General features: G+C 46.5%; 1 protein-coding gene across 1 annotated transcript; it reads left to right on the forward strand.

Moving 5' to 3' along the window:
- The first annotated feature begins 968 nt into the window (after positions 1-968).
- On the forward strand, positions 969-13,677 carry APOH (apolipoprotein H). Its single transcript, XM_043443324.1, has 8 exons — positions 969-1,101; positions 1,704-1,880; positions 3,031-3,127; positions 4,439-4,515; positions 5,538-5,726; positions 8,736-8,915; positions 11,493-11,690; positions 13,523-13,677. Exons 1-8 carry the CDS (start codon positions 1,038-1,040, stop codon positions 13,576-13,578), a joined length of 1,038 nt encoding a protein of 345 aa, XP_043299259.1. The 5' UTR covers positions 969-1,037; the 3' UTR covers positions 13,579-13,677.
- Positions 13,678-21,751: the final 8,074 nt, after the last annotated feature.

Genomic DNA, 21,751 nt, shown 5'->3' on the forward strand with positions numbered 1-21,751 from the left:
AAAGGAGTGGGAAGGCTTCACTGCAGATGAAAATGGAAAGCCTCGAGTAGGCCCTGATGGGAGGGCTTGGTGGGGGCAAGTCGTGATGGATCACAGCAACACACCTGGTTCTCTGGTGGGCCTACGTCCGCCCGATTGCCCCAGCGACTGTGGTCAGAACTCTGTTTTTATACACTGTCTAGCCATTGTCCACGTGTGTATTCAGCCCCTGAGAGCGAATGACATGAGAACTAGGGTCCTGAATGGCCCCTCTGAGCCCACTCGTGAGCGTCCTTGACACCCGCCCGTCCTCTCCTGCTCTCCTTTGCTTCTTAGTGTCCGGACTAGTAATTTCACATCAACCTTCCAGTCCCCCAAACAGAGCTAGAAGTCTGTTGAGACAGATCAGAGAAGGCTTCAGCGTGGATGAGCAGGACTTTGTGTTGATCTGGTGTGAGAGGAGAGTGCAGCTACCAGGAGGGTCATGTTACTGAAGACAGAAGAGGAAGCACTTGGCTTGTGAGAGAAGACGCCGAGCTCAGGTTTTAGAAGTGAAAATCTCAGCTGCCTCTGTGACGATGTTCTTTAGAGCCAGGCACCTGCCATCCGGAATGTCATTTCAGAGGTGGGGAGAGGAGGCCTGAGAGTAAGTGACGGGCCTCAGTTTACACGCCAGGGCTGGAGCAGGTACTGCAGCTCTGGGCTTTCCAACCACCGCCAAGGATGGAGAGCAGTCGGTCTGGATGCTCTCCAGAGGCCGGGCAATCTGGAACCACCAGGATGCTCTCAGAGGCAAGAATGAGCCACTCCACACCATTACCATAAATGTGGTAAAGACAGAAACTGTCTATAAAGATTTCACACAGACCCACCAAGAAGAAAAGTAAATGATTAAAGAAGGTAGGTTTGGAGATCCTTTCGAACCGTGATCCTTTATCTTCTATTTACAGAGATAAAAGTACACCCCCAAATGGTTAATATTTAAGCACATCAATATTTACAGCTCTCCTTTTAGGAGAGGAAAGCCACTCTGGCAGTGCCATTGTGACCCACCCGCGATGATTCCCCCAGTGCTCATCTTGTTGTCGGGTTTTCTCTGCCACGTTGCTATTGCAGGACGAAGTAAGTACTCACGGCTTTTGAAAAAAAAAAAAAAATCCAATCCTGGGCTTCCCTGGTGACACTAGTGGTAAATAACCTGCCTGCCAGTGCAGGAGACGTGGGACTGATCTCTGGGGTGGGAAGATCCCCTGGAGAAGGAAATGGAACCCACTCTAGTATTCTTGCCTGGGAAATCCCATGGACAGAGGAGCCTGGTGGGCTACAGTCCGTGCAGTCAAGAAGAGTTGGACATGACTGAGCGCATACCCAACCCTCTGGTAAATGCTGGGGGCCCACAGGGATTAGCTAAATTCTCTTTAGGGTGGATGCTGGGAAGACTGGATTGGTGCTTATTGTTTGACGGAGCCATGCTTAAACTCCTCGGCAAGATACTTAGCTCCTTTAAGCCTCAGTATACTGGCCTATGAAATGGGGATAACACATCTAACCTCTTTTAAAAGCTGGTGAGGAGATTAGCTGGGGTACAGCATATGTCAAGTATTTGGAGCAAAACAAAGTGTAAATATTTTGGTAGCATTAAATGTTTTTCATTTGTGTGGGCCAGCTAAACTTAAAAAGGCAAATATGGGTTTCTCAACCAACTGCTTTCTGCTCTGTTTCAGCCTGCCCCAAGCCAGATGAGGTACCATTTTCCATGGTGGTTCCACTGAAACGGTCCTATGAGCCTGGGGAGCAGATAGTGTTCTCCTGCCAGCCGGGCTACGTGTCCCGGGGAGCGATCCGGCGGTTTACGTGCCCGCTCACAGGACTCTGGCCCATCAACACGCTGAAATGCATACGTAAGTCAGCCTCCTTCTGCACAGTCTCTGCTCATTCTGATCGGGCACATGGTGGGGAGATGACTGACCTTGTCCAGCTCCGGGTGCAGGAGGCCAGCAGAGCTGCGGGGCGGGGGGCAGTGGAGAAACACGAGGGCCTGTGGGGGTGGGGGTGGGTTTCATGGGAGGAGAGACTGCGGACAGTCAGTGCTGTTTGCCCGAAGCCAGGAGGAGAGGGCGGCAGAGGATGAGCTGCTTAGACGACATCATTGACTCAGTGGACACGAATCTGAGCAAGTTCCGGGAGACTGTGGTGGACAGGGGAGCCTGGCGTGCTGCAGTCCATGGGGTCACAAAAGGTCGAATGGGAATTAGCCACAACAACTGGAATTAGCTAGGGGAGATTTTAAAAAGAGACTTGGTATGATAAAAGGAGAGGGAAGCACTGCAGATGTGAAAAGAGAAGTGGATATGATATCACAAATTATATTTCTAATAAAATACAAACATTATATTAAATCAATGTTATGCATCATATATACAATATTATGCATAGTATATATATAATATTAAGGGGCTTCCCAGGTGGCTCAGTGGTAAAGAATCCACCTGCCAATACAGGAGACTCAAGAGATGCAGGTTCAATCCCTGGGTCAGGAAGATTCCCTGGAGAAAGAAATGGCAACCCACTCCAATATCCTTGCCTGAGAAATCTCATGGACAGAGCATGGCGGGCTGCAGTCCATGGGGATGAAAAAGGGTAGGACACTACTGAGTGACTAAACAACCACAATAGAGTGAACATTTAGACTGTTCGATTTTTGTCATTTTAACTAACAGCTCTAATGTGCAGGGGCCTCCCTGGTGGCCAGTGGTTCAGACTCTGCGCTTCCACTGCAGGGGGCATGGGTTCTCTCCCTGGTTTGGGAACTAAGATCCTGCATGCTGCATGCCCCCACCACCAAAACAAACAAACAAAAAACCAAAAAAACAAGAAGTAACAATACAATGGACTCCATAGTACATGTGTCATTTAGGTTATTCTGAGTTAACTTCTGAGAATAGTTATCAGTAGAGTCACTGGATCAAAAGATAGAAATGAGTTTAAACACTTTTATTTTAACAGGAAATTCTGTAACTAGAAATTGATGCTTTTATCTTTAAATCACAGCCAGAGTATGTCCTTTTGCTGGGATCTTAGAAAATGGAACGGTACGCTACACAACATTTGAATATCCCAACACGATCAGCTTTTCCTGCCACACCGGGTAAGGACTTTTGGCTCACAGAGGTTGTGCATTCCTGCTCCCTTAAGCTGAACATCAAGGCTGGCCCGTGTTTTCTTTCTAGTCTTTAGGCTGGACTTGCTGAATATGGATCACTGAATAAAAATCCACAGTGAAGTTGGAGTGGGGTGGAGAATACAGTAGTTGGTAAAATACAAAATCGATGCTCTATCTAATTTTTCTGCACCTGATTAGCTACTCATACGAGGAGTACATTGAAATTATTGAAGCTGGGTGATAATTCTTTATAATCCCTGGGCCAAATCTTGGCTTGGGGTTAAAGTATTCTAGTAGTCAGACTTGGGCTTTAGGCTAATTTAATGGACTGTGACCTAGGCTCACTGGTAAAGAATCTGCCTGCTAATGCAGGAGACGTGGGTTTGATCCCTGGGGTTGAGAAATCCGTTGGAGAAGGACCTGGCAACCCTCTCCAGTAATCTGGGAAATGCCATAGACAGAGGAACCTGGTGGGCTAGAGTCCATGGGGTCGCAAAGAGTCGGACACGCCTGAGCGCCTGAGCACAGAGTAGAGGAGAATTCTGTGGAGGAGACTGAGGGTGATGGTGTAGAAACGCCCTCCTCTCACCAGGACCGCCTCCCCGGGGAGAAAGCGTGTCCGGAGGGACCCCGGCTGGTCCTCCTCACGAGCAAACACCACGGGTGACCCAGGCAACAGCCCGCTGGCCATCAGGTCAGGCAAAAGTTCACCGAGGATCCTTGTTTGTGATGAGAGATTAAGAAATACTGTGTGTGAAAGAGAAATGCAGTCCTTTCAACTGAAAGACCAATTTATTAATAGGTTCTTGATGTGTGACCTTGAACACATTGTCTTCAAGGACAATGGCACATTTATAATGTTGATAGACTGCATTGACAGCCCAAATTATTACAGCCCAAATTATAACACATTTGGGCCAGCAGGCTCTCAGAAAATGAGTGTTAGAGGTGACTAAGTATGATTCACTTTTGTGACCCCCGAAAAAGCGGTGTCTTGGATTGGAAGCCGTTACCCTGACCAGCTGGTTGGAGACCAGGGGTTTGGAGACTGGAGGTGGGGTGGGCCTCCACACCCAGCGGTGATGGAACCCTCGCATGCTTCAGCAATCGCCCTGCAGCCCCAGGCTGGGAGGCCTGCTGAGCCTTAGAGGAATTTAAGCCTCTCAGGAAAACAGTATGGAAAGATGGAAAAGAAGCCAATAGTATTTGTCTGCAGCACAGCTTGATGGGAAAAAAATTTGAGGTGCCGGGGGTGGATGACTCTATAATTTAATGGGTTCAATTTTCCCTCTGCAGGTTTTATCTGAAAGGAGCTAGTTCTGCGAAATGCACTGAGGAAGGAAAGTGGAGCCCAGACATTCCTGTCTGTGCCCGTGAGTCTCCGGGTCCAGCTCTAGGAGGGTGACCGCTTGGTTGGCCTGGGACGTTCCTGGTTTTACCAATACAAGACCTACACCCTAAACCCCTCAGCCCCAGCTCCCTAAGATGGTTGCTCACCTGTTTTGGGACTGCTCATCCTGACATCTTCTTAAAATGATTTTACTGATTGATTTTTGGTGGCTGTGCTGGGCCTTGGTTGTTCCATGGGCCTTTCGTTGCAGCAAGTGGGGGCTCCTCTCTGGTGGCGGGGTGCAGGCTTTGTTTTCAGGGGCTTCTGTCTAGACCACAGGCTGCTGGGCGCACCGGCTTCATTGCCCCTTGGCACGTGGGAGCTTCCTGGATCAGGGATCAAACCCGTGTCCCCTGCATTGGCAGGTGGATTCTTTACCAAGAAGCCACCGGGGAAGCCCCATCCTGGTCTCTTACTCTGGAAGATGAAGCAGCCGCTTTGGAGTGACACACCCTAACCCTAGCTTTGAAGCTCTAGATCACTTAGGTCAGGATGACAGCCCACTTCTGAGTCCCTGCGTGAAGCTACTTGTGCAGGCTCCACACAGAGAGAGTACAAACGCAGGAGGTATTCAGCGGGAGCGAACAAACCTGCATTAGCACCAAGGTGTCACTCAGGTGTCACTGACTTCTTGTCATCAGTAGCTTTGCAGGATGCTGGCTCGGTGAGGTCCTTCACCAATTCTGACTCCGAGAAATGTCTTCAGGGTAGCATTTCGTTCCAAGACGTTTGGTCACCTAAGCAACATGGTCTTGTGACAGGCAAATCAGTGATGGCAAAACTTAAATTCCCTTCATTTTTCAGTTTTCTGACTGGCTCAGACATCTGATTTTCTGATCACATTTTCTTCCCTGGCTTCTCCAATGGACTGTGGTTACCCTGGCATTTGATCAAATTTTGCATTATCTCAAGTTAATCTTTGGAGTTTTTCCTTTCTGTAAAGAGTATTTTGTTTAAAAATGACTCAACTATTTTCATTCAAATGACAGTTCTTTCTTTTTTCAGCTATAACCTGCCCTCCACCACCCATACCCAAGTTTGCAAAACTCAGCGTTTACAAGCCGTTGGCTGGGAACAACTCCTTCTATGGCAGCAAGGCAGTCTTTGAGTGCTTGCCACACCATGCGATGTTTGGAAGTGACACGGTTACCTGCACAGAACATGGGAACTGGACGCAGTTGCCAGAATGCAGGGGTAAGTGCGATGATGTGGCAAAGCAGTCATGGGAGTGCAGGGTCTCTCTGTTGAAGAAGACTGCAGATTCCGCTCTCCCGGAGGGTTCTGAATGGCCTTGCTTACCGTGGCCGCTGCTCTGTGCCTGGGGCTGAGTGTACCGGATGATGGAGACCTGGCTTCTGGCTCAGGGTGATGAGAGGAGGTACAATGGACAGTCTGGAGCAGCCTGGGAGAGCTCGTGGGAGGAGGAGGTGCGGGTGGAGTGGGGAACAGTGCAGGCATGCCGAAGGAAGAGGTGGAGCTGGGGAGGGGACAGGGAAGAACAGGGCCTGAGCATGGACAGCTGAATGTCACAGTGAGGTTGCTGAAGAGACGCCTGGATTAAACTGGGAAATCCAAAGAGATCAGGGCTTCCCTGGTGGCTCAGCAGTAAAGAATCCACCTGCAATGCAGGAGACCTGGGCTCGATCCCTGGTCGGGAAGATCCCCTGGAGAAGGAAACGGCAACCCACTCCAGTATTCTTGCCTGCGAAATCCCATGGACAGAGGAACCTGGCGGGCTGCAGTCCATGGGGTTGCAAAGAGTCAGACATGAGTGAGTAACTAAAGTTTTCACTTTACTTTTGAGAGATTTAAGGTGAAAAACTGGGTTGCAGTCAGATCGATATAAGCTTTTGTAGTTTTTACCTAAATTTAAGAATCACAAGAATATTCAATTAAAAAATATATATGAAAATTCTCTCTCCTTTAATTGGACTCATCATTGCTATATTTATTTGTTTATTGACCATGTGGCATGTGGGATCTTCCCCAATCAAAGATCAGACCCATGCCTCCTGCAGTGGGAGCATGGAGTCTCAACCACTGGGCCATCAGGGAAGTCCCATTACTGTCTGTGAATTTGTCCACTGCATAATGAGTAGGCAGATTATAGACTTTATCATGCGTTCGAGGAGTGACGCTAAAGTCTGTTACCTTCTCCCGCAGTGGACAGTACAGACGTCTGCTGAGTGATTCCAACGAAGTACTTTTTAGCATAGGGGAGGTCGTGCTACACCTAACACCTAGCACCTTTTGGGGGACTGAACTCATGTTTATGCATATGTCATCTCATTTAATTCTCCTAATTAGTGGATTCTGCGTGGGCTCTTTTTTTCTTCTTATTTTCAGCTGTTTACATTGATACGTCAGCCATGAGCATGTTGTGACATGCTCTCTCTTTCTTTATAGACATGCTTTTCCCCCTGAATCTTCTGAAAATAAGTTATACCCATCATGACACTTACCCATGAACACGTCAGCAGCATGAACATCCTAATAACAATGAGATTCTCCTATGTTGTCCCTGTACCCAAGACATTTAACGTGTTGGAATTACTAACGATAATAATGTAAACAATTATATACAATTAGCAATGTTTATTTCATATGCAAATTGCCCCACCTGATCCAGACGCTCCTTCACACACACGTCTTGTTCTCTGTGAAATCCAATCGTGACCCACACCTCTGTCTGGCTGTCACATCTCTTTCGTCTCCTTTAGTCCTGTAGTTGCGAATGATCCTCTGCCCTTTCCGTCATCTTTCACTGATGTTTATGAAGAGTGCGTGCTGGTTGTCTCTAGCAGTTTCCGGAATGTGAGTTTGGCGGCTTATTTACTCACGATTAGCCCCAAGTTAACGTTTTTTAAGAACGCACTCCCTCTCAGCAGAAGGCACGAGGTGTCAGTCAGCCACGGCCAGGGGTACTGCGATCCCGTGGCCGAGGGGGTACACCCTTCTTCTCTTGGTGAAAAAGCATCTCTTCCTCTTTGGAATTAGTACGCAGCCTGTGGTGGTAGTTGGAGGCTGTGTGAACACCCACTCTTGAGCAGTCATTTCAGCGTCCATTGATAACCCTGGACTCAGTCAGCTGAGGCACTGGTGGTTGCAAAATGGTGGCTTTCTAATGTTATCTGTCCTTTGATATTTATTACCTGGAATTCTTCTACAGGGAAAAGTTTTTCTTCCATGGACTGTTTCTCTTTAGTTTCATTATAAACTCATACATTCCTTTGTACTCAATTTGTGGAAGAACCAAAACTGATCCAAGCAGTCCAACTCCGAATTTTGTACTCTTTTTTTAAAAATCCATTTTATTTATTTGGCTGTGCTGGGTCTTAGCTGCAGCACGTGGGATCTTTTAGTTGAAGCATGTCGTATCCAGTTCCCTGACCAGGGGTGGAACTCAGGAGCGTGGAGTCTTAGTCACTGGACCAGCGAAGTCCATGGCTTTTGTATCCTTGAACCATCACATTAGACTACCTTCCAAAAGCTCTGTACTCCTCCATCCAGCCTGGTTTTCTGTAGTGTGGTAAAGAGGGGACGACAGAGTATGAGATGGTTGGATGGTATCACCGACTCAATGGACATGAACTGAGTAAACTCCGGGAGATGACGAAGGACAGGGAAGCCTGGCGTGCTGCAGTCCATGGGGTCGCAAAGAGTTGGACAGACTTAGTGATTGAACAACAGCAACAACAAAGAGGGGTATGGATTTAGGACTTTCCCGCTGGGGGTCTTCAGAAGGCCAGGGAGCAGCATCGCTTTTCTCCTTCATATTTCATGCTGGCTTCTTGTATAGTCTGAAGAAATCATAAGAATTATGTTTAACATTTAAAATCCAAATAATAGTGTTCTACTGTGCATGGAGGGAATCTTTGTGTTTTAATTTCATGGTCTGCTGATTGAAAGAGACAGACTTTTCTTTTGTTCAAACCCACCATCTTAGATGATGTGCAGATGAAGTTTGCAATAAATAATACCTTGTGATTATACAAAAGCCCAAAGAACTTGGTAACTCATTAATTTACTTTCAAAGTGTTGTTGTTTCTATTTTAACACCCAGGGTCTCACGAGGATGAGATAAAGGGGAAGTCACAGGAATCACCCAGTGATTCACCGGTGTAAGAGGAGCTTGAAACTATTCCGTAATCACCGGGCCCCACACTGTTTATGCTAACACAGCTTATTGCTTAAACTTTTTAGAAGTAAAATGCCCATTCCCATCAAGACCAGACAATGGGTTTGTGAACTATCCTGCAAATCCAGTGCTCTACTACAAGGACACCGCCACGTTTGGCTGCCATGAAACGTATTCCTTGGATGGACCGGAAGAAGTAGAATGCACCAAATTTGGAAACTGGTCTGCACAGCCAAGCTGTAAAGGTATGAGATATGGGTAAGGTCTCAAACCGCCTCCAGATTCATCCGGTGAATCTCCTTTACTGGCCATTTTCTTGTTCCAGTCATTTTCCACTTTGTTTCTCAGACTTGCTTCACAGCTACTGGGATTTATATGAACACTTCACACCTAGCAAGCCTGTTTGAGATTTAAAAACTATATACTTTATTCATCTATTTAGTTTTGGCTGCATCGGGTCTCAGTCTCAGCTCTTGGGCGCTGTAGTTTTGGCACACAGGCTTAGCTGCCCTGCGGCGTGTGGGCTCGTGGTCTCCTGAACAGGAATCAGGCCCACGGCCCCTGGATGGCGGATTCTTAACCGCTGGACCACCAGGAGGTCCCTCCTGACTGCGTGAGACAAGCGTTTCTGTTGTAGGCCTTGATGACGTGGTGGAAGATTGTATGGACTTCCTACAGCTGCTTTTACGTCTTGGCCCATGACCATCCTGTTTCACTTTGTTCTAGTCAAGGCTCTTCTCACTGGGGCAAAACCCACCACACAGTCAAGCGAGTTCCTGGAAATGGTGATTAACTACAAACGGCAACAGGCGATCGTATGGACCATGAGTCTGGGGAAATGAGGACGGAACTCAGTCAGGAACCGCTGCTACTCTCTCCACGGGGGCCTCAGGGTCCCCGTGTATCTCTGTTTCTCCGCTTCCTCAGCTTGAACCTGGCCTGATTCTGTGCCAGGACCTGTCACCTGAAGGGTCCTCACTCAGGGCATCTTTTCCCTGAGAAGCTGGTTCCTTTAACGTCACGGCTCCTTGATCTGGCCCGTGTTGTACTTACTCAGTGAGCGTCAGGGGTGCGCTGTGGCTCTGCTCAGGCTGCTGTGGGCTAGAAGGAAAGTGGGCAAAATGGAGAATGACTAGGTTGGGGTCCCCTCGAACCAGAGCCTGAGACAGGGACTCAAACGCAGCTGATGTACTGAGTCTCAGGAAAAAGAGAGTGAGGCAGGTAGGATGGAGCCGGACATGGGCGCTCAAGCCTCCCTGCATCAGAAGCACCTGGAGGGCTTGTTTAAACAGAGTCTCTGGTTCACCGGGTCTGGAATAGGACCTGAGAAGTAGCATTTCTACCAGGTCCCAGGAGATGCTGGCGCTGCAGACGCAGGGCCCATGTCTGGAACAAGGAAGTGGGCTCAGCTACAGTATAACGTCAGTTTAACCCCCGGGGAGCTCTGGACAGGGCTGCTGATGCCATGGAGAGGCGAGGGGACTTATCTTGATCCCCCTATGAGTCTGCACAGGCTGTGGGCTGCCCGCTTCCCTGCCCCCGGGCTGACGTGCACGCTCTCCTGGAAGAGGAGGCTCCCGGTGGCTGAAGGCCGTTTTTCAGAGAAGGGAGTACTTGGGAGCTGTTACCAGCCCACACTCACCTGGCTCGGGGGTGGGTGCGCCTGGTCAGTGAGCGGGAGCAGGGTGGGCAGGGGAGACTTACCTGCAACAGCGGGGTCTTTTTTTAAAAACGTTTTGTTGGAGTATGGTAGCTTCACCATGTTGTGTTTCTACTGGACGGCAAAGCGCATCAGCCGTAGTATACACGCGTGCCCTCCTTGTTTCCCTCCCGGCCGGTCACCACGGGGCACTGGGGAGACTCCCGCGCTATGCAGCAGGCTCTCACTAGGTCTCTCATGCAGGGTATCAGCAGCGTATCTACGTCAACCCCAGCCTCCCACCTCCTCCCCCCTCCCTCCCCCTCGGGAACCCTACATTAGTTCTCTCCAGCTGTGTATCTGATAGAAGTGCTTTTTAAAAAACAGTTTATTTATTTATTGGCTGTGCTAGGTCTTCACCGCTGTGTGGGCTTTCCCTAGTTGCTACCAGAACGCGGAACCACTAGAAGTGGACCGGGCTTCTCTTGGACGCGGCGTGAGGCTTCTCACTGCGGGGGCTTCTCTTGCTGCTGAGCACGGGCTCTGGGGCCTGTGGGGGTCTTCCCCCGGCCGGGGACCAACCTTGCATTGCAAGGCGGATTCTTAACCACTGCCCCACCAGGGAAGCAGAGCACCTGATGCTTCTGCTCTGACCTTCTCACGTGGCCACTCCAGGGGAAGAAGAGGTGGTCCTGGAAGCCGTGGTTCATGGTCCTAGTGATAAAGAACTGCAGTTGGCAATGCTGCTGAGGCTACGCACCACGCCCCTTCTTAGAATCTTCTCCTCTTGGGCCATTTGTCTCAGGTCTACTCATCGAGTGGTTCTGATGTTACATTCTCTTTGCTGCTGCTGCTGCTAAGTCACTTCAGTCGTGTCTGACTCTGTGTGATCCCATAGACGGCAGCCCACCAGGCTCCCCCGTCCCTGGGATTCTCCAGGCAAGAACACTGGAGTGGGTTGCCATTTCCTTCTCCAATGTGTGAAAGTAAAAAAGTGAAAGTGAAGTCGCTCAGTCCTGTCTGACTCTTAGCGACCCCATGGACCACAGCCTACCAGGCTCCTCCGTCCATGGGATTTTCCAGGCAAGAGTACTGGAGTGGGGTGCCATTGCCTTCTCTGCACATTCTCTTTAAGAAACAGTAAATGAAGTCCCGTCTTGACTACAAATATTGTCTCTTTCAGCGTCTTGTAAGTTATCTGTTAAAAAAGCTACTGTGATATACGAAGGAGAGAGAGTAGCTATCCAGAACAAATTTAAGAATGGAATGCTGCATGGCCAAAAGATTTCTTTCTTCTGCAAGAATAAGGAAAAGAAGTGCAGCTACACAGAAGATGCCCAGTGCATAGACGGCACTATCGAAATCCCCAAGTGCTTCAAGGGTGAGTTTAGTGCTGGAGTGTTTAGCTGGCATTTCCCTTGCCCTGGCCATAATCAGTACTTTTTAAAAAAAATTTCAGTTTGTACTGGGATGTAGCCGATGAACAATGTTGTGATAGTTTAAGGTGAACAGTGAAGGGACTCAGCCGTATACGTATACCTGTGTCCATTCTCCCCCAAGCTCCCCTCCCATCCAGGCTGCCACGTAACGTTGAGCAGAGTCCCCTGTGCTTACAGGAGGTCCTTGTTAGCTGTCCATTTTAAATAATAGGTGTGTGTACATGTCCGTCCCAGACTCCCCCACTAGCCCTTCTCCCTGTCCTTTCCCCCGGCCACTGTAAGTTCCTTCTCTACCTCTGTGAGTCTTTCTCTTTGTAAGTAAGTTCGCTTGTATCATTTCTTTCTAGATTCCACATATAAGGGATGTTGTACGATGTTTTTTCTTCTCTGTCTCACTCAGTGTGACCATCTCTAGGCCCATCCATGTTGCTGCAAATGGCATTACTGCATTCTTTTTAACAGTCTAGTAATCATAATTTATACTTTTATTATTGACACATAATGACTAAAATAAGCCATGTCAGTTTGGCCACTGGATTTTTAAAAGGAGGGTTGGACAGGAGAAAATAGCAAGATGAAGCAGTAACTGCATTTGGTATTTCCTGTTTCCTTTCCAATTCTTTTCCTTAAAACTCAGTCAGGATTGTGGCTTTCTTTGATGAGTGTTAAATTATGCCATGGTGTATAATTCCAGATTATATGTGAATAATAATAATGACATTGATTGGAATATTGAATAATAATGTTTACCACCTCTTGAGCCCAAATGATAATGAACTCACCCCAAATTACAAAGTAATTCAAGTCAATGGTCGTTGGTTTACAGATCTAACATTTCTTTCCCTCTTTTGACAGTTCCTGGAGTTTGAAAAGTACCCGTTAGAGAAAAGCATTCATTACAGCAAAACATTTAAAGAAAGATGACATTGTGTTTGTGTGAGATAAAGGAGTGTACAATGGTCAGCATTTAAGCCATTAGTTTCAGGTCTAAATAAATACCTTTGTTGCCACAAAGGAAGAGCCAGCCAGAGGCTGAAGCTATGATTGCATCTGGGTTCAGAGATGCTTCTAGAATGTCGTCAGCCCTGTATCAGCTGGCAGAGGACACAGCTGGGAGCAGATTAGGGAAGAGAGGTCTGAGAAGTGGGCAGCTAGAGACAGAGGAGGAAACGAGAACCAGCAAACAATACCCACCTCAAAGGTTTGATGATTAGAAATCTCACCCATGACATGCTGTGGGTGCTCAGTGATAAGCATGACAGTTCTTCTCACTCTTAATTACAAACAGTTAGAAATGCACTGCACAAATTGTTATTGTTCAAAATAGAGCAGAGCCCTGGTGCGAAGTTACGTACTAAAACTGACAAAAAATCCTGGTACAGATCGGCAGAAATAGTACTAGCAGAGGGTAATTTAAAAAAGTCAAACAGAGCTTGGTTAATGTATTTCTTCAGGCTGTTCTCGCCTATAGTCTGCAGACAGATGAGTGCTGTGGGTACATTGGGGATAAATAAAGGGCTGATGCAGTTTTTTCTTTTAATCTTGAGTGTCAGAATTATATAGAACCTTTCATTTTCTCTCTTGGAAATGATTGCTTTATCTTTTCCCTGATGTTTTCTTGAATCACTTAAACCTCACACGGAATGCTTTCATTCATATAATTAGATTTATTCTACACGTTTATAAAATGTATTTGATTTGGCTTGGCTATTTAACAAATTTAAGAAATGATTGTTTCTCTTACAGTATTTATTTATTTTTTCTCCCCAAACAGAGCACAGTTCTTTTGCTTTCTGGAAAACGGATGCATCTGATGTAAAACCATGCTGAGCTGGTTTTCACACTGAAAATTAAATGTCATGCTTGTATGCGTCTGTCCAAGGAACCCAATGGAAATGGAAAAATAAAGTGACTGAATTTGCGGTGTCAGCCATTGCCGTGTTACTCCTCATGGTAGCTTACTTTTAGTTATCTGGTTTTTTGCTTGCTATCGTTCAGTTGCTAAGTTATGTCCAACTCTTTGTGACCCCTTGAACTGCAGCATGCCAAGCTCCTTTGTCCTTCACTATCTCCCAGAGTTTGCTCAAATTCATGTGCACTGAGTCAGTGATACTATCCAACCATCTCATCCTCTGCCACACCCTTCTCCTCTTGCCCTCGATCTTCCCCAGCATCAGTCTTTTCCAGTGAGTCAGCTCTTTACATCAGTTCAGTTCAGTTCAGTTGCTCAGTCATATCCAACTCTTTGCGACCCCATGGACTGCAGCATGCCAGGCCTCCCTGTCCATCACCAACTCCCAGAGTCTACTCAAACTCATGTCCATTGAGTCAGTGATGCCATCCAACCATCTCATCCTCTGTCGTCCCCTTCTCCTCCTGCCCTCAATCTTTCCCAGCATCAGGGTCTTTTCAAATGAGTCAGCTCTTCGCATCACGTGGCCAAATTCAGAAACCCAAATATTTGGGACATTGTTCTTGCACAGCTGTGAAACGGAAAGTGTAAGTAATTACCCGGGTTGCCCAGTTCCCCTCTCCCTAATTCTACTCACTCAAAACAACTGCAATGCAATTATTTTCTTAGAATGGTCCGTAGACTCCAGCATCAGTTTCGCCTGGTAATAATCACAAAGGAAAAAATGCTGTGTACTGGGATTTCTGAGGTTGGCCCCCAAATATGCATCTGTAACAAAGTCCCCAGATAACTCTGCCTTTTTTGAGAAGTGTCACTGTAAAAGATAAACAGAGTGCGTAGACCTTCAGGCCAGTAGAACTGGGTCTGGACTCGGATAGCTTGGTTTACATAATGCCTAGAAATCTCTCCTTGTCCACCAACATGCCTCTGACCCACCGCAGGCTCTAGTTGTTTCCTGTGCCGGCACCAGAGCAGCTGAACGTTGCTGAAACAAAAAGGAACTTCACAATTATGCTGTTAGGTCCCGCTTTGATCCATGGACACGAACCTCACACGAGCTCAGCTGCGCCTGGCAGTTCTGCCGCATTGCTCTGGTTGGTCCTCAGCCCGCCTCCTGACAGGGCTGTGTCTCTTAGCCCTGCTCAAGCCACCCTCCTTCCCTCTCAGACAGCATCCTGCTCTTATTTCACCAAGAAAACAGGAAAGAACCTTTTCAGTCTTCGCACAACCAAGTCTGTCACCTCAGCAGAGTCTGTACCAAGTTCTCTGCGCTCTGTCTCCTTACTCTGAGATCCCATCTAAGGGCAAACCTCATGCCCAGGACCCCATCTTCTGTCTCCTTAGTTAAGAATTTTGCTCCTGAGATGAATGATCTTCCATTTTTTTCTCCCTTTCTACTGGAGCAGTTCTACACAAATATACAATAATGTTGTTGAGTTGCTCTTCTCCACGGACCGCAGCACACCAGGCTCCTCTGTCACCACCGTCTCCCAGAGTTTGCTCAAACTCATGTCCTTTGAGTCCATGACACCATCCAACCATCCCCTCCTCTGTCGCCCCCTTCTCCTCCTGCCCTCAATCTTTCCCAGCATCAGGGTCTGTTCCAATAATATCATCACTTAAAAAAGAAAACCTCACTGTTACCTCACATCATTTTCTAGCTACCGCTCCCCATCTGTGTCAACTTAAAATAGTCACAACCTAAAGTTGAGAGTTATGTTTTATTTGGTGGGAACTTTTAGGACTTCAAGTCCTGGAAACTTGAAGCGTCTCAAGTGACTGAGAGAACTGCTCTGAGGAGGCGGGAGGGGAGTCAGGTTACACAGAAGTTGGCCACAAGGGGCAGGTAGTGTGGACATCAAAAGTATTTTTGTGAATTAAAGAAAGCCAGATATCTCAAGGTGAGGATCTGGCGCTTTCCTGGATACGGGGCGACGCAGGCGTCTGGGCTCCCTGACGTCGCCCTTTCGTGGGCACCTCAGTCCTCTGGGAGGCTCCCGAGTCCTCCATGCTCACCGCCGGAGCGCCTGCGGGCTGGCGGTTCAGACTGCGAGTACCGTTCTCCTCCTGGGCGCCCTGAGGGCTCAGAAGTTCACACAAGGAGGGCCAGATCCCTGCCGGCTGTGACATCCTTGTTTATTATTGTGGCAGAAAATACTCCGTTTCTCATCTGTGTCCCTTGTTTTCATAAAAGTCCCAGAAAGGGCTGTTGGTCTTTGCCGGCTCCACATTGGTGTACGGTGCGGTGTACAATGTTGTGATTGGCGTACTCATCACGGCTCTTCACCTCTGTCTCCCCCCAGGTCTCTTCTCGAGGACGTTTGGTCCTCGGGACTCAGGTGCCTTCACCTGGTGCAGGTCTGATCTCTTCACCAAGATGCTCTTCTGAGCCTCTTCCCTTACACAAACCAGTGTGGCTCTTCCCAGGCTGTCGTTCAAAATCTCCAAAGTCCCACTGTTGTGGTCGTTCAGTCATTCAGTTGTGTCCAACTCTTCTGTGATCCCATTGACTGTAGCCCATCAAGCTCTTCTATCCACGGGATTTCCTAGGCAAGAATACTGGAGTGGGTTACCGCTGACTCCTCCAGGGGATCTTCCTGACCTGGGAATCAAGCTTGTGACTCCTGCATTGGCAGGCAATTCTTTATCACTGCACCTCTTGCATAGCCCAATTATTGTATATATATATATGTGTGTGTGTGTGTGTGTGTGTGTATGTATATTCAATGTTCCATTATATAGCACATCTTCTTAATCCATTCATCTGTTGATGGACACTTAAGCTGCTTCCACATCTTGGCTATTGTAAGTAGTGATGCTATGAACATTGGGATGCATATATCTCTTCCAATTAGTGAAGAAAACGTAGGCAGAACACCCTATGATGTAAATCATGGCATTATTTTTTTGGATCTGTCTCTTAAAGCAAAGGAAATTAAACAAAAATAAACAAATGGGAAGTATTTACACTTAAAAATTTTTGCACAGCAAAGGAAACCACTGACAAATCAAAAAGACAACCCACTGAATAGGAGAAAATATTTGCTAATTATATGACTGATAAGAATCATATATCAGTTTAATAAGATGCTGAAGCTCCAATGCTTTGGCCACCTGATGTAAAGAACTGACTCATTTGAAAAGACCCTGATGCTAGAAAAGATTGCAGACAGGAGGAGAAGGGAACAACAGAGGATGAGATGGTTGGATGCCATCGCCGACTTGATGGACATGAGTATGAGTAAACTCCAGGAGATGGTGATGGACAGGGAAGCCTGGTGTGCTGCAGTCCATGGGGTTGCAAAGAGTCGGACATGATTGACGGACTGAACTGAACTGAAGAGTTTAATAGCCAAAGCATATAAATAGCTCAGACAACTGAACATTAAAACAAAAACAAGCAAATAAACAAAAAAAACCACCCCAGTTTAAAAAAGGGCAAAAGGCCTGAATAGACATTTTTCCAAAGAAGATATACAATGGGCATGCGAAAAGGTGCTCCACATCATTAATTGTCAGAGAAATGCAAATTAAAACCACAATGAGACACCAGCTCACACCTGTCAGAGTGGTCATCATCAAAGAGACCACAAACAATAAACAATGGAGAGGCTGTGAGCAAAGGGAACCCTCCTCCTCTCTTGGTGGGAATGTGAATTGGTGACACCACTGTGGAAAACAATATAGAGGTTCCTTAAAAAACGAAATAGAACTACCATACGATGCCACAATTCCCTCCTGGGTATTTATCTGACCATATAGGTTCTTTCAAATCAGTCTTGCTGAAACTTTTTGTAAGAAATCTCCAGGTTGAACTTCTAATAGACTATTTGATTAAAAAAAAAAAAACCTCCTGGAATATGGCAAGTTTGTTGTGGATGGCTTTTGGCATAATCTTTTTCACTGGAAGGCATTTCAGGCCACCGGGTAGGCTTGAGTCCTTGAAAACTAATCAGAGTAGACTTTAGAGCTTAGCCTATAGTACTGACTCCTCTAATTTAATGATAGTTTTACAGAAAGAAAAAATCTGCTCTTTTTCAGTCTGAAGAGGCAATTTGGATTAGAAAAGCCTATCAGTGGGAGCTGCCCAGTTGCAGTTTAGTGATTACCTGGTCCGCCTAGTGATTACATGGTCCATTTAGCTCTGTAAGGGCACTCTCTATTCAAAATGTTTTTCTTCTTAAATTCTTAGATCACCAGGCTGCCCGTCATCAGAATTCAGCTGTGCGCTCTCTACTCAGAGTCCGGTGACTTCGCCTGCTGGCTCAGAGTCCAGAAAACAACACTGTCCTCCGCACACAGCCAGCCTAGTACAGGTGGAGTGAAGCCATAAACACAGATGGGTGGTCCTCCATTTTAACATGGCCCAATGTGGCCTTTTCCATCGCAGGTGACGTTGCTCAACCAGCGACTGCAGACCCACTGCACCCCAAGAGCGCTCGAGGCCCACGAGGCCTTGTTCTGTGACAAGCAGGCCCCTTCATGTGCTTCCCAACGACCAGCTCTCTTCTCTTCCAGAATGAAAGGTGGGCTTCTAAATGCAAAGGGATCCAGGTCTTTACTTTTATTTCCTGCGATAACATATTTCTGCAAGGAGTTATGGAAAGTGAGCTCTCTTATTTCCAAGACATTGAACAATCTTTCAATATGTAGGTTCTCATTTCTGAGTCCCCCAAGCTCAATAATAGGTGTTCATCGGTAACATTTCCTGGCCACTAGCCTGAAGGTCATTCCCCGCCTTAAACTGAAATAAAAGATTAAAAGAAAGAGAAAAAAGAAAGAAAGGAAGGAAGAAAAGAGCTTGGAGTGTGTGCATATGGGTGTGAGTATATGTCTGCATGTGTGTGTGTGTGGTTGGTGTGCATGTGTATATGTGAAAGTATATGTTGTTTGTGTGTTCTTTGTGAGCATGCGTATGTGTGCATGCCTATGTGAGTGTGATGTGTGTCTGTACATGAGTGTGTTTGTGTGCTCTTTGTGCACATATGTGGATGTGAGCATGCATGTGTGTGAGTGTGTTTACATGAGAGTGTGTGTGTGTGTGTGTGTGGCATACCTAGTTCTTTCTGTGCTAATGCTGCCTCCTAGTGACGTCCACCACTTCTGAAAGTGCATGAGTTCTGAAAGAAAAGATAAACGTTTCCTGAGTCAGCCACAGCTACAGCCAAGTCGCTTCAGTCGTGTCCAACTCGGTGCGACCCCACAGACAGCAGCCCACCAGGCTCCTCTGTCCCTGGGATTCTCCAGGCAAGAACACTGGAGTGGGCTGCCATTTCCTTCTCCATTCCTGAGTCAAGCACAGGGCAAAATTTCCCACGTGCCTCACCTGTGTTAAGTCCATCTTCCCAATCACCCCGTTGGGAAGGTAAAGAAACTGAAGCTCACGGAGTTCTGGCAGCCGGCGTACACAAGTGACGGAGCCAGACAGCCTTGCTTCCGAACTGGGTCTTTTCTCCCTTGCTCACACTCCTAGTTGAGCGGTGGCTTCTTGGAAATAACTGAATTCCAAAGCTGAGATTTTCCAGCCTAGGGAGGAGTGCTGAAACAGGGTGGTGGGGAGATTTGGGAACAGGTGAGGCTGGGAGGTGCCCTAGTGGGTGGTTGCTAGTCGAGTGAATGCTGGCTAGAGCAGTGTGTCTACACGTCTTCCTTGACTTCCAATGGGGTTTTGCATGTGTGTCAGTTGTCATGTCTGACTCTTTGCGACCCATGGACTGTAGACTGCCAGGCTCCTCTGTCTGTGGGATTTTCAGGCAAGAATACTGGAGTGGGTTGCTGTTTCCTCTTCCAAGGGATCTTCCCAGCCCAATGGGGTTACCTCCTGGATAAACACATTGTACATTGAATATATTGTAAGCTGAAAATACATTTAAAAAACCCAACTTACTGCTTATCATAACTTTGCCTAGCCTACTTTAAACGTGCTTAGAACAATTACATTAGCCTACAGTTCAGTCGGTAAAGCATCTGTCTGCAATGCAGGAGACCTGGGTTCAATCCCTGGGTCAGGAAGTTCCCCTGGGGAAGGAAATGGCCACCCACTCCAGTAGTCTTGCCTGGGAAATCCCATGGACAGAGGAGCCTGGTGGGATTCAGTCCACGGAGTCACAAGAGTAGGACATGACTTAGTGCTGTCTTTCTTTCTTACAGTTGGCCAAAATCATCTATCGTAAAGCCTATCTTATAATAAAGTGTCAAATATCTCATGCAATTTATTGAGTGGACTTCCTAGGTTGCTCAGTGGTAAAGAACTTACCTGCCAGTGCAGGAGACTTGGGTTTGTTCTGTGGGTCAGGAAGATCCCCTGGAGAAGGACCACTCCAGTGTTCGCGTTTAAGGAAACTGCAAGGACAGAGGAGCCTGGTGGGCCATAGTGCATGGGGCCACAAAGAGCTGGACACGATTGTCAACTAAACAACAACAAAACTGATTGAACGCCATACTGAAAGTGGAAAACAGAATGGTTTGGGTACAGAATGTCAGAAACCTGTGGGTTATTTATCCTCCTGATCGCACGGCTTTCTGGGAGCCATGCTGCCCCACTGCCAGCATCATGAGAGAGCATCTCGCCTCGTATCACTAGCTGGGAAAATATCCAAAGTCAACATTCAAGGTTTGGTTTCTACTACATCTGTATTGCTTGCACACCATCATGCAAATGGAAAAATCTAAAGCTGAACCATCATAAGTGGGGGACTGTTTGTATTATTGAAAGGTGGGGGCAGAGGGAGAATAGCCAGTTTATCTCTGCTCATAGCCACTGGCACCCATGGACTGCCCAGGAAGGCAGACGACTAAGCCACGGAGGAGGGGATGAAACAGTGATTTCACCTTCCTTCTGGCAAAAGGAAGGAATCCAGAATCGCTGAGTTACAGGTTGTAACTCTGTTTTCTGGTAGTGATGAAAAGAAAATATTCCCCACTATTCTTGGTTTCTACTCCCTTTAAACTACATCTATTTGTGGTATAATTTATACTTCTGTGACCTATAAATAGAAAGTTCTGAACCATATCCTATCCAACTTAAGGACTTCACTGACTACAGCATTATTCCGATATTTATCACTAATGTCTTTCATGCGGTGTGCTTCCTCCTCAGTCAGGTCCAATTCTTTCCAACCCCACGGACTGCAGCCCGCCAGGCTCCTCTGTCCAGGGGATTTCCCAGGTGAGAATCCTGGAGCGGTTTGCCATCTCCTCCTCCGGGGGGGTCTTCCTGTGTCTCCTGGGCCTCCTGCATTGGCAGGCGGATTCTTTACCATTGTGCCATGTCTTAACATAATAATAATAATGTTCATTCTTGATATGTATCTAAATTGCTTTCCAGTTAGATGGCTGAGTCATTCATGTATTTCAATCTAATGATAGAGAGGATCTTAATAACGCAAAATGGGAAATCCCTGACTAAAATTTGGTTATTTAGGATAACAACTTATGCAATAATACTGTGTATAGAGACATTTGCTGGGATTTAAGCAATAAATTAAAATATAGAAGATACATGTATCATGTGAAACACACCCTCAAAATGGGCAAAGCACTGGAGAGGTATTTTGTAGAAGAATTTTTAAAAAGGACTAATGTTGCTGCTTAAATATTTCAGCTGTCCTAATAGTGGAAAATGCAAATTAAACAGAGATGCTATTTTTATACACACAATTATCACAGATTAGAAAAATTGTTAATGTGAGACAACCACTCTCAGGAACTGTTGAGTGGAATTGCAAATTTGCCAAACACTTCCAGGAAGCAATTAGGCAGTACTGATCAAGAACTTTAATTTCTTTCATGCCCATAAGAATATCTTTTATGGAGATAGCTGAAACTTCAACCAAGATGTATATATTAAGAGACATTTATTACAGTATTACTTGTAAGAGTCAAAAATTGCTAATAATTTATATATCCAATCACTGGAAAATAAGTAAATTATGTTACATCCAAATGAAGCAAAAATAAGTAGATATTAAAATGACTATATATATGTGTAAGATTTGAGAACATATTTACTATTGTTAACAGTAGCTGTTCATTAATAGTAGAATTACATGTAATTTTATATTCTTTGCTAACCTTTCCAATTTCCATACA

This window comes from Cervus canadensis, chromosome 1, assembly GCF_019320065.1.
Source record: "Cervus canadensis isolate Bull #8, Minnesota chromosome 1, ASM1932006v1, whole genome shotgun sequence".
NCBI lineage: Eukaryota > Metazoa > Chordata > Mammalia > Artiodactyla > Cervidae > Cervus > Cervus canadensis.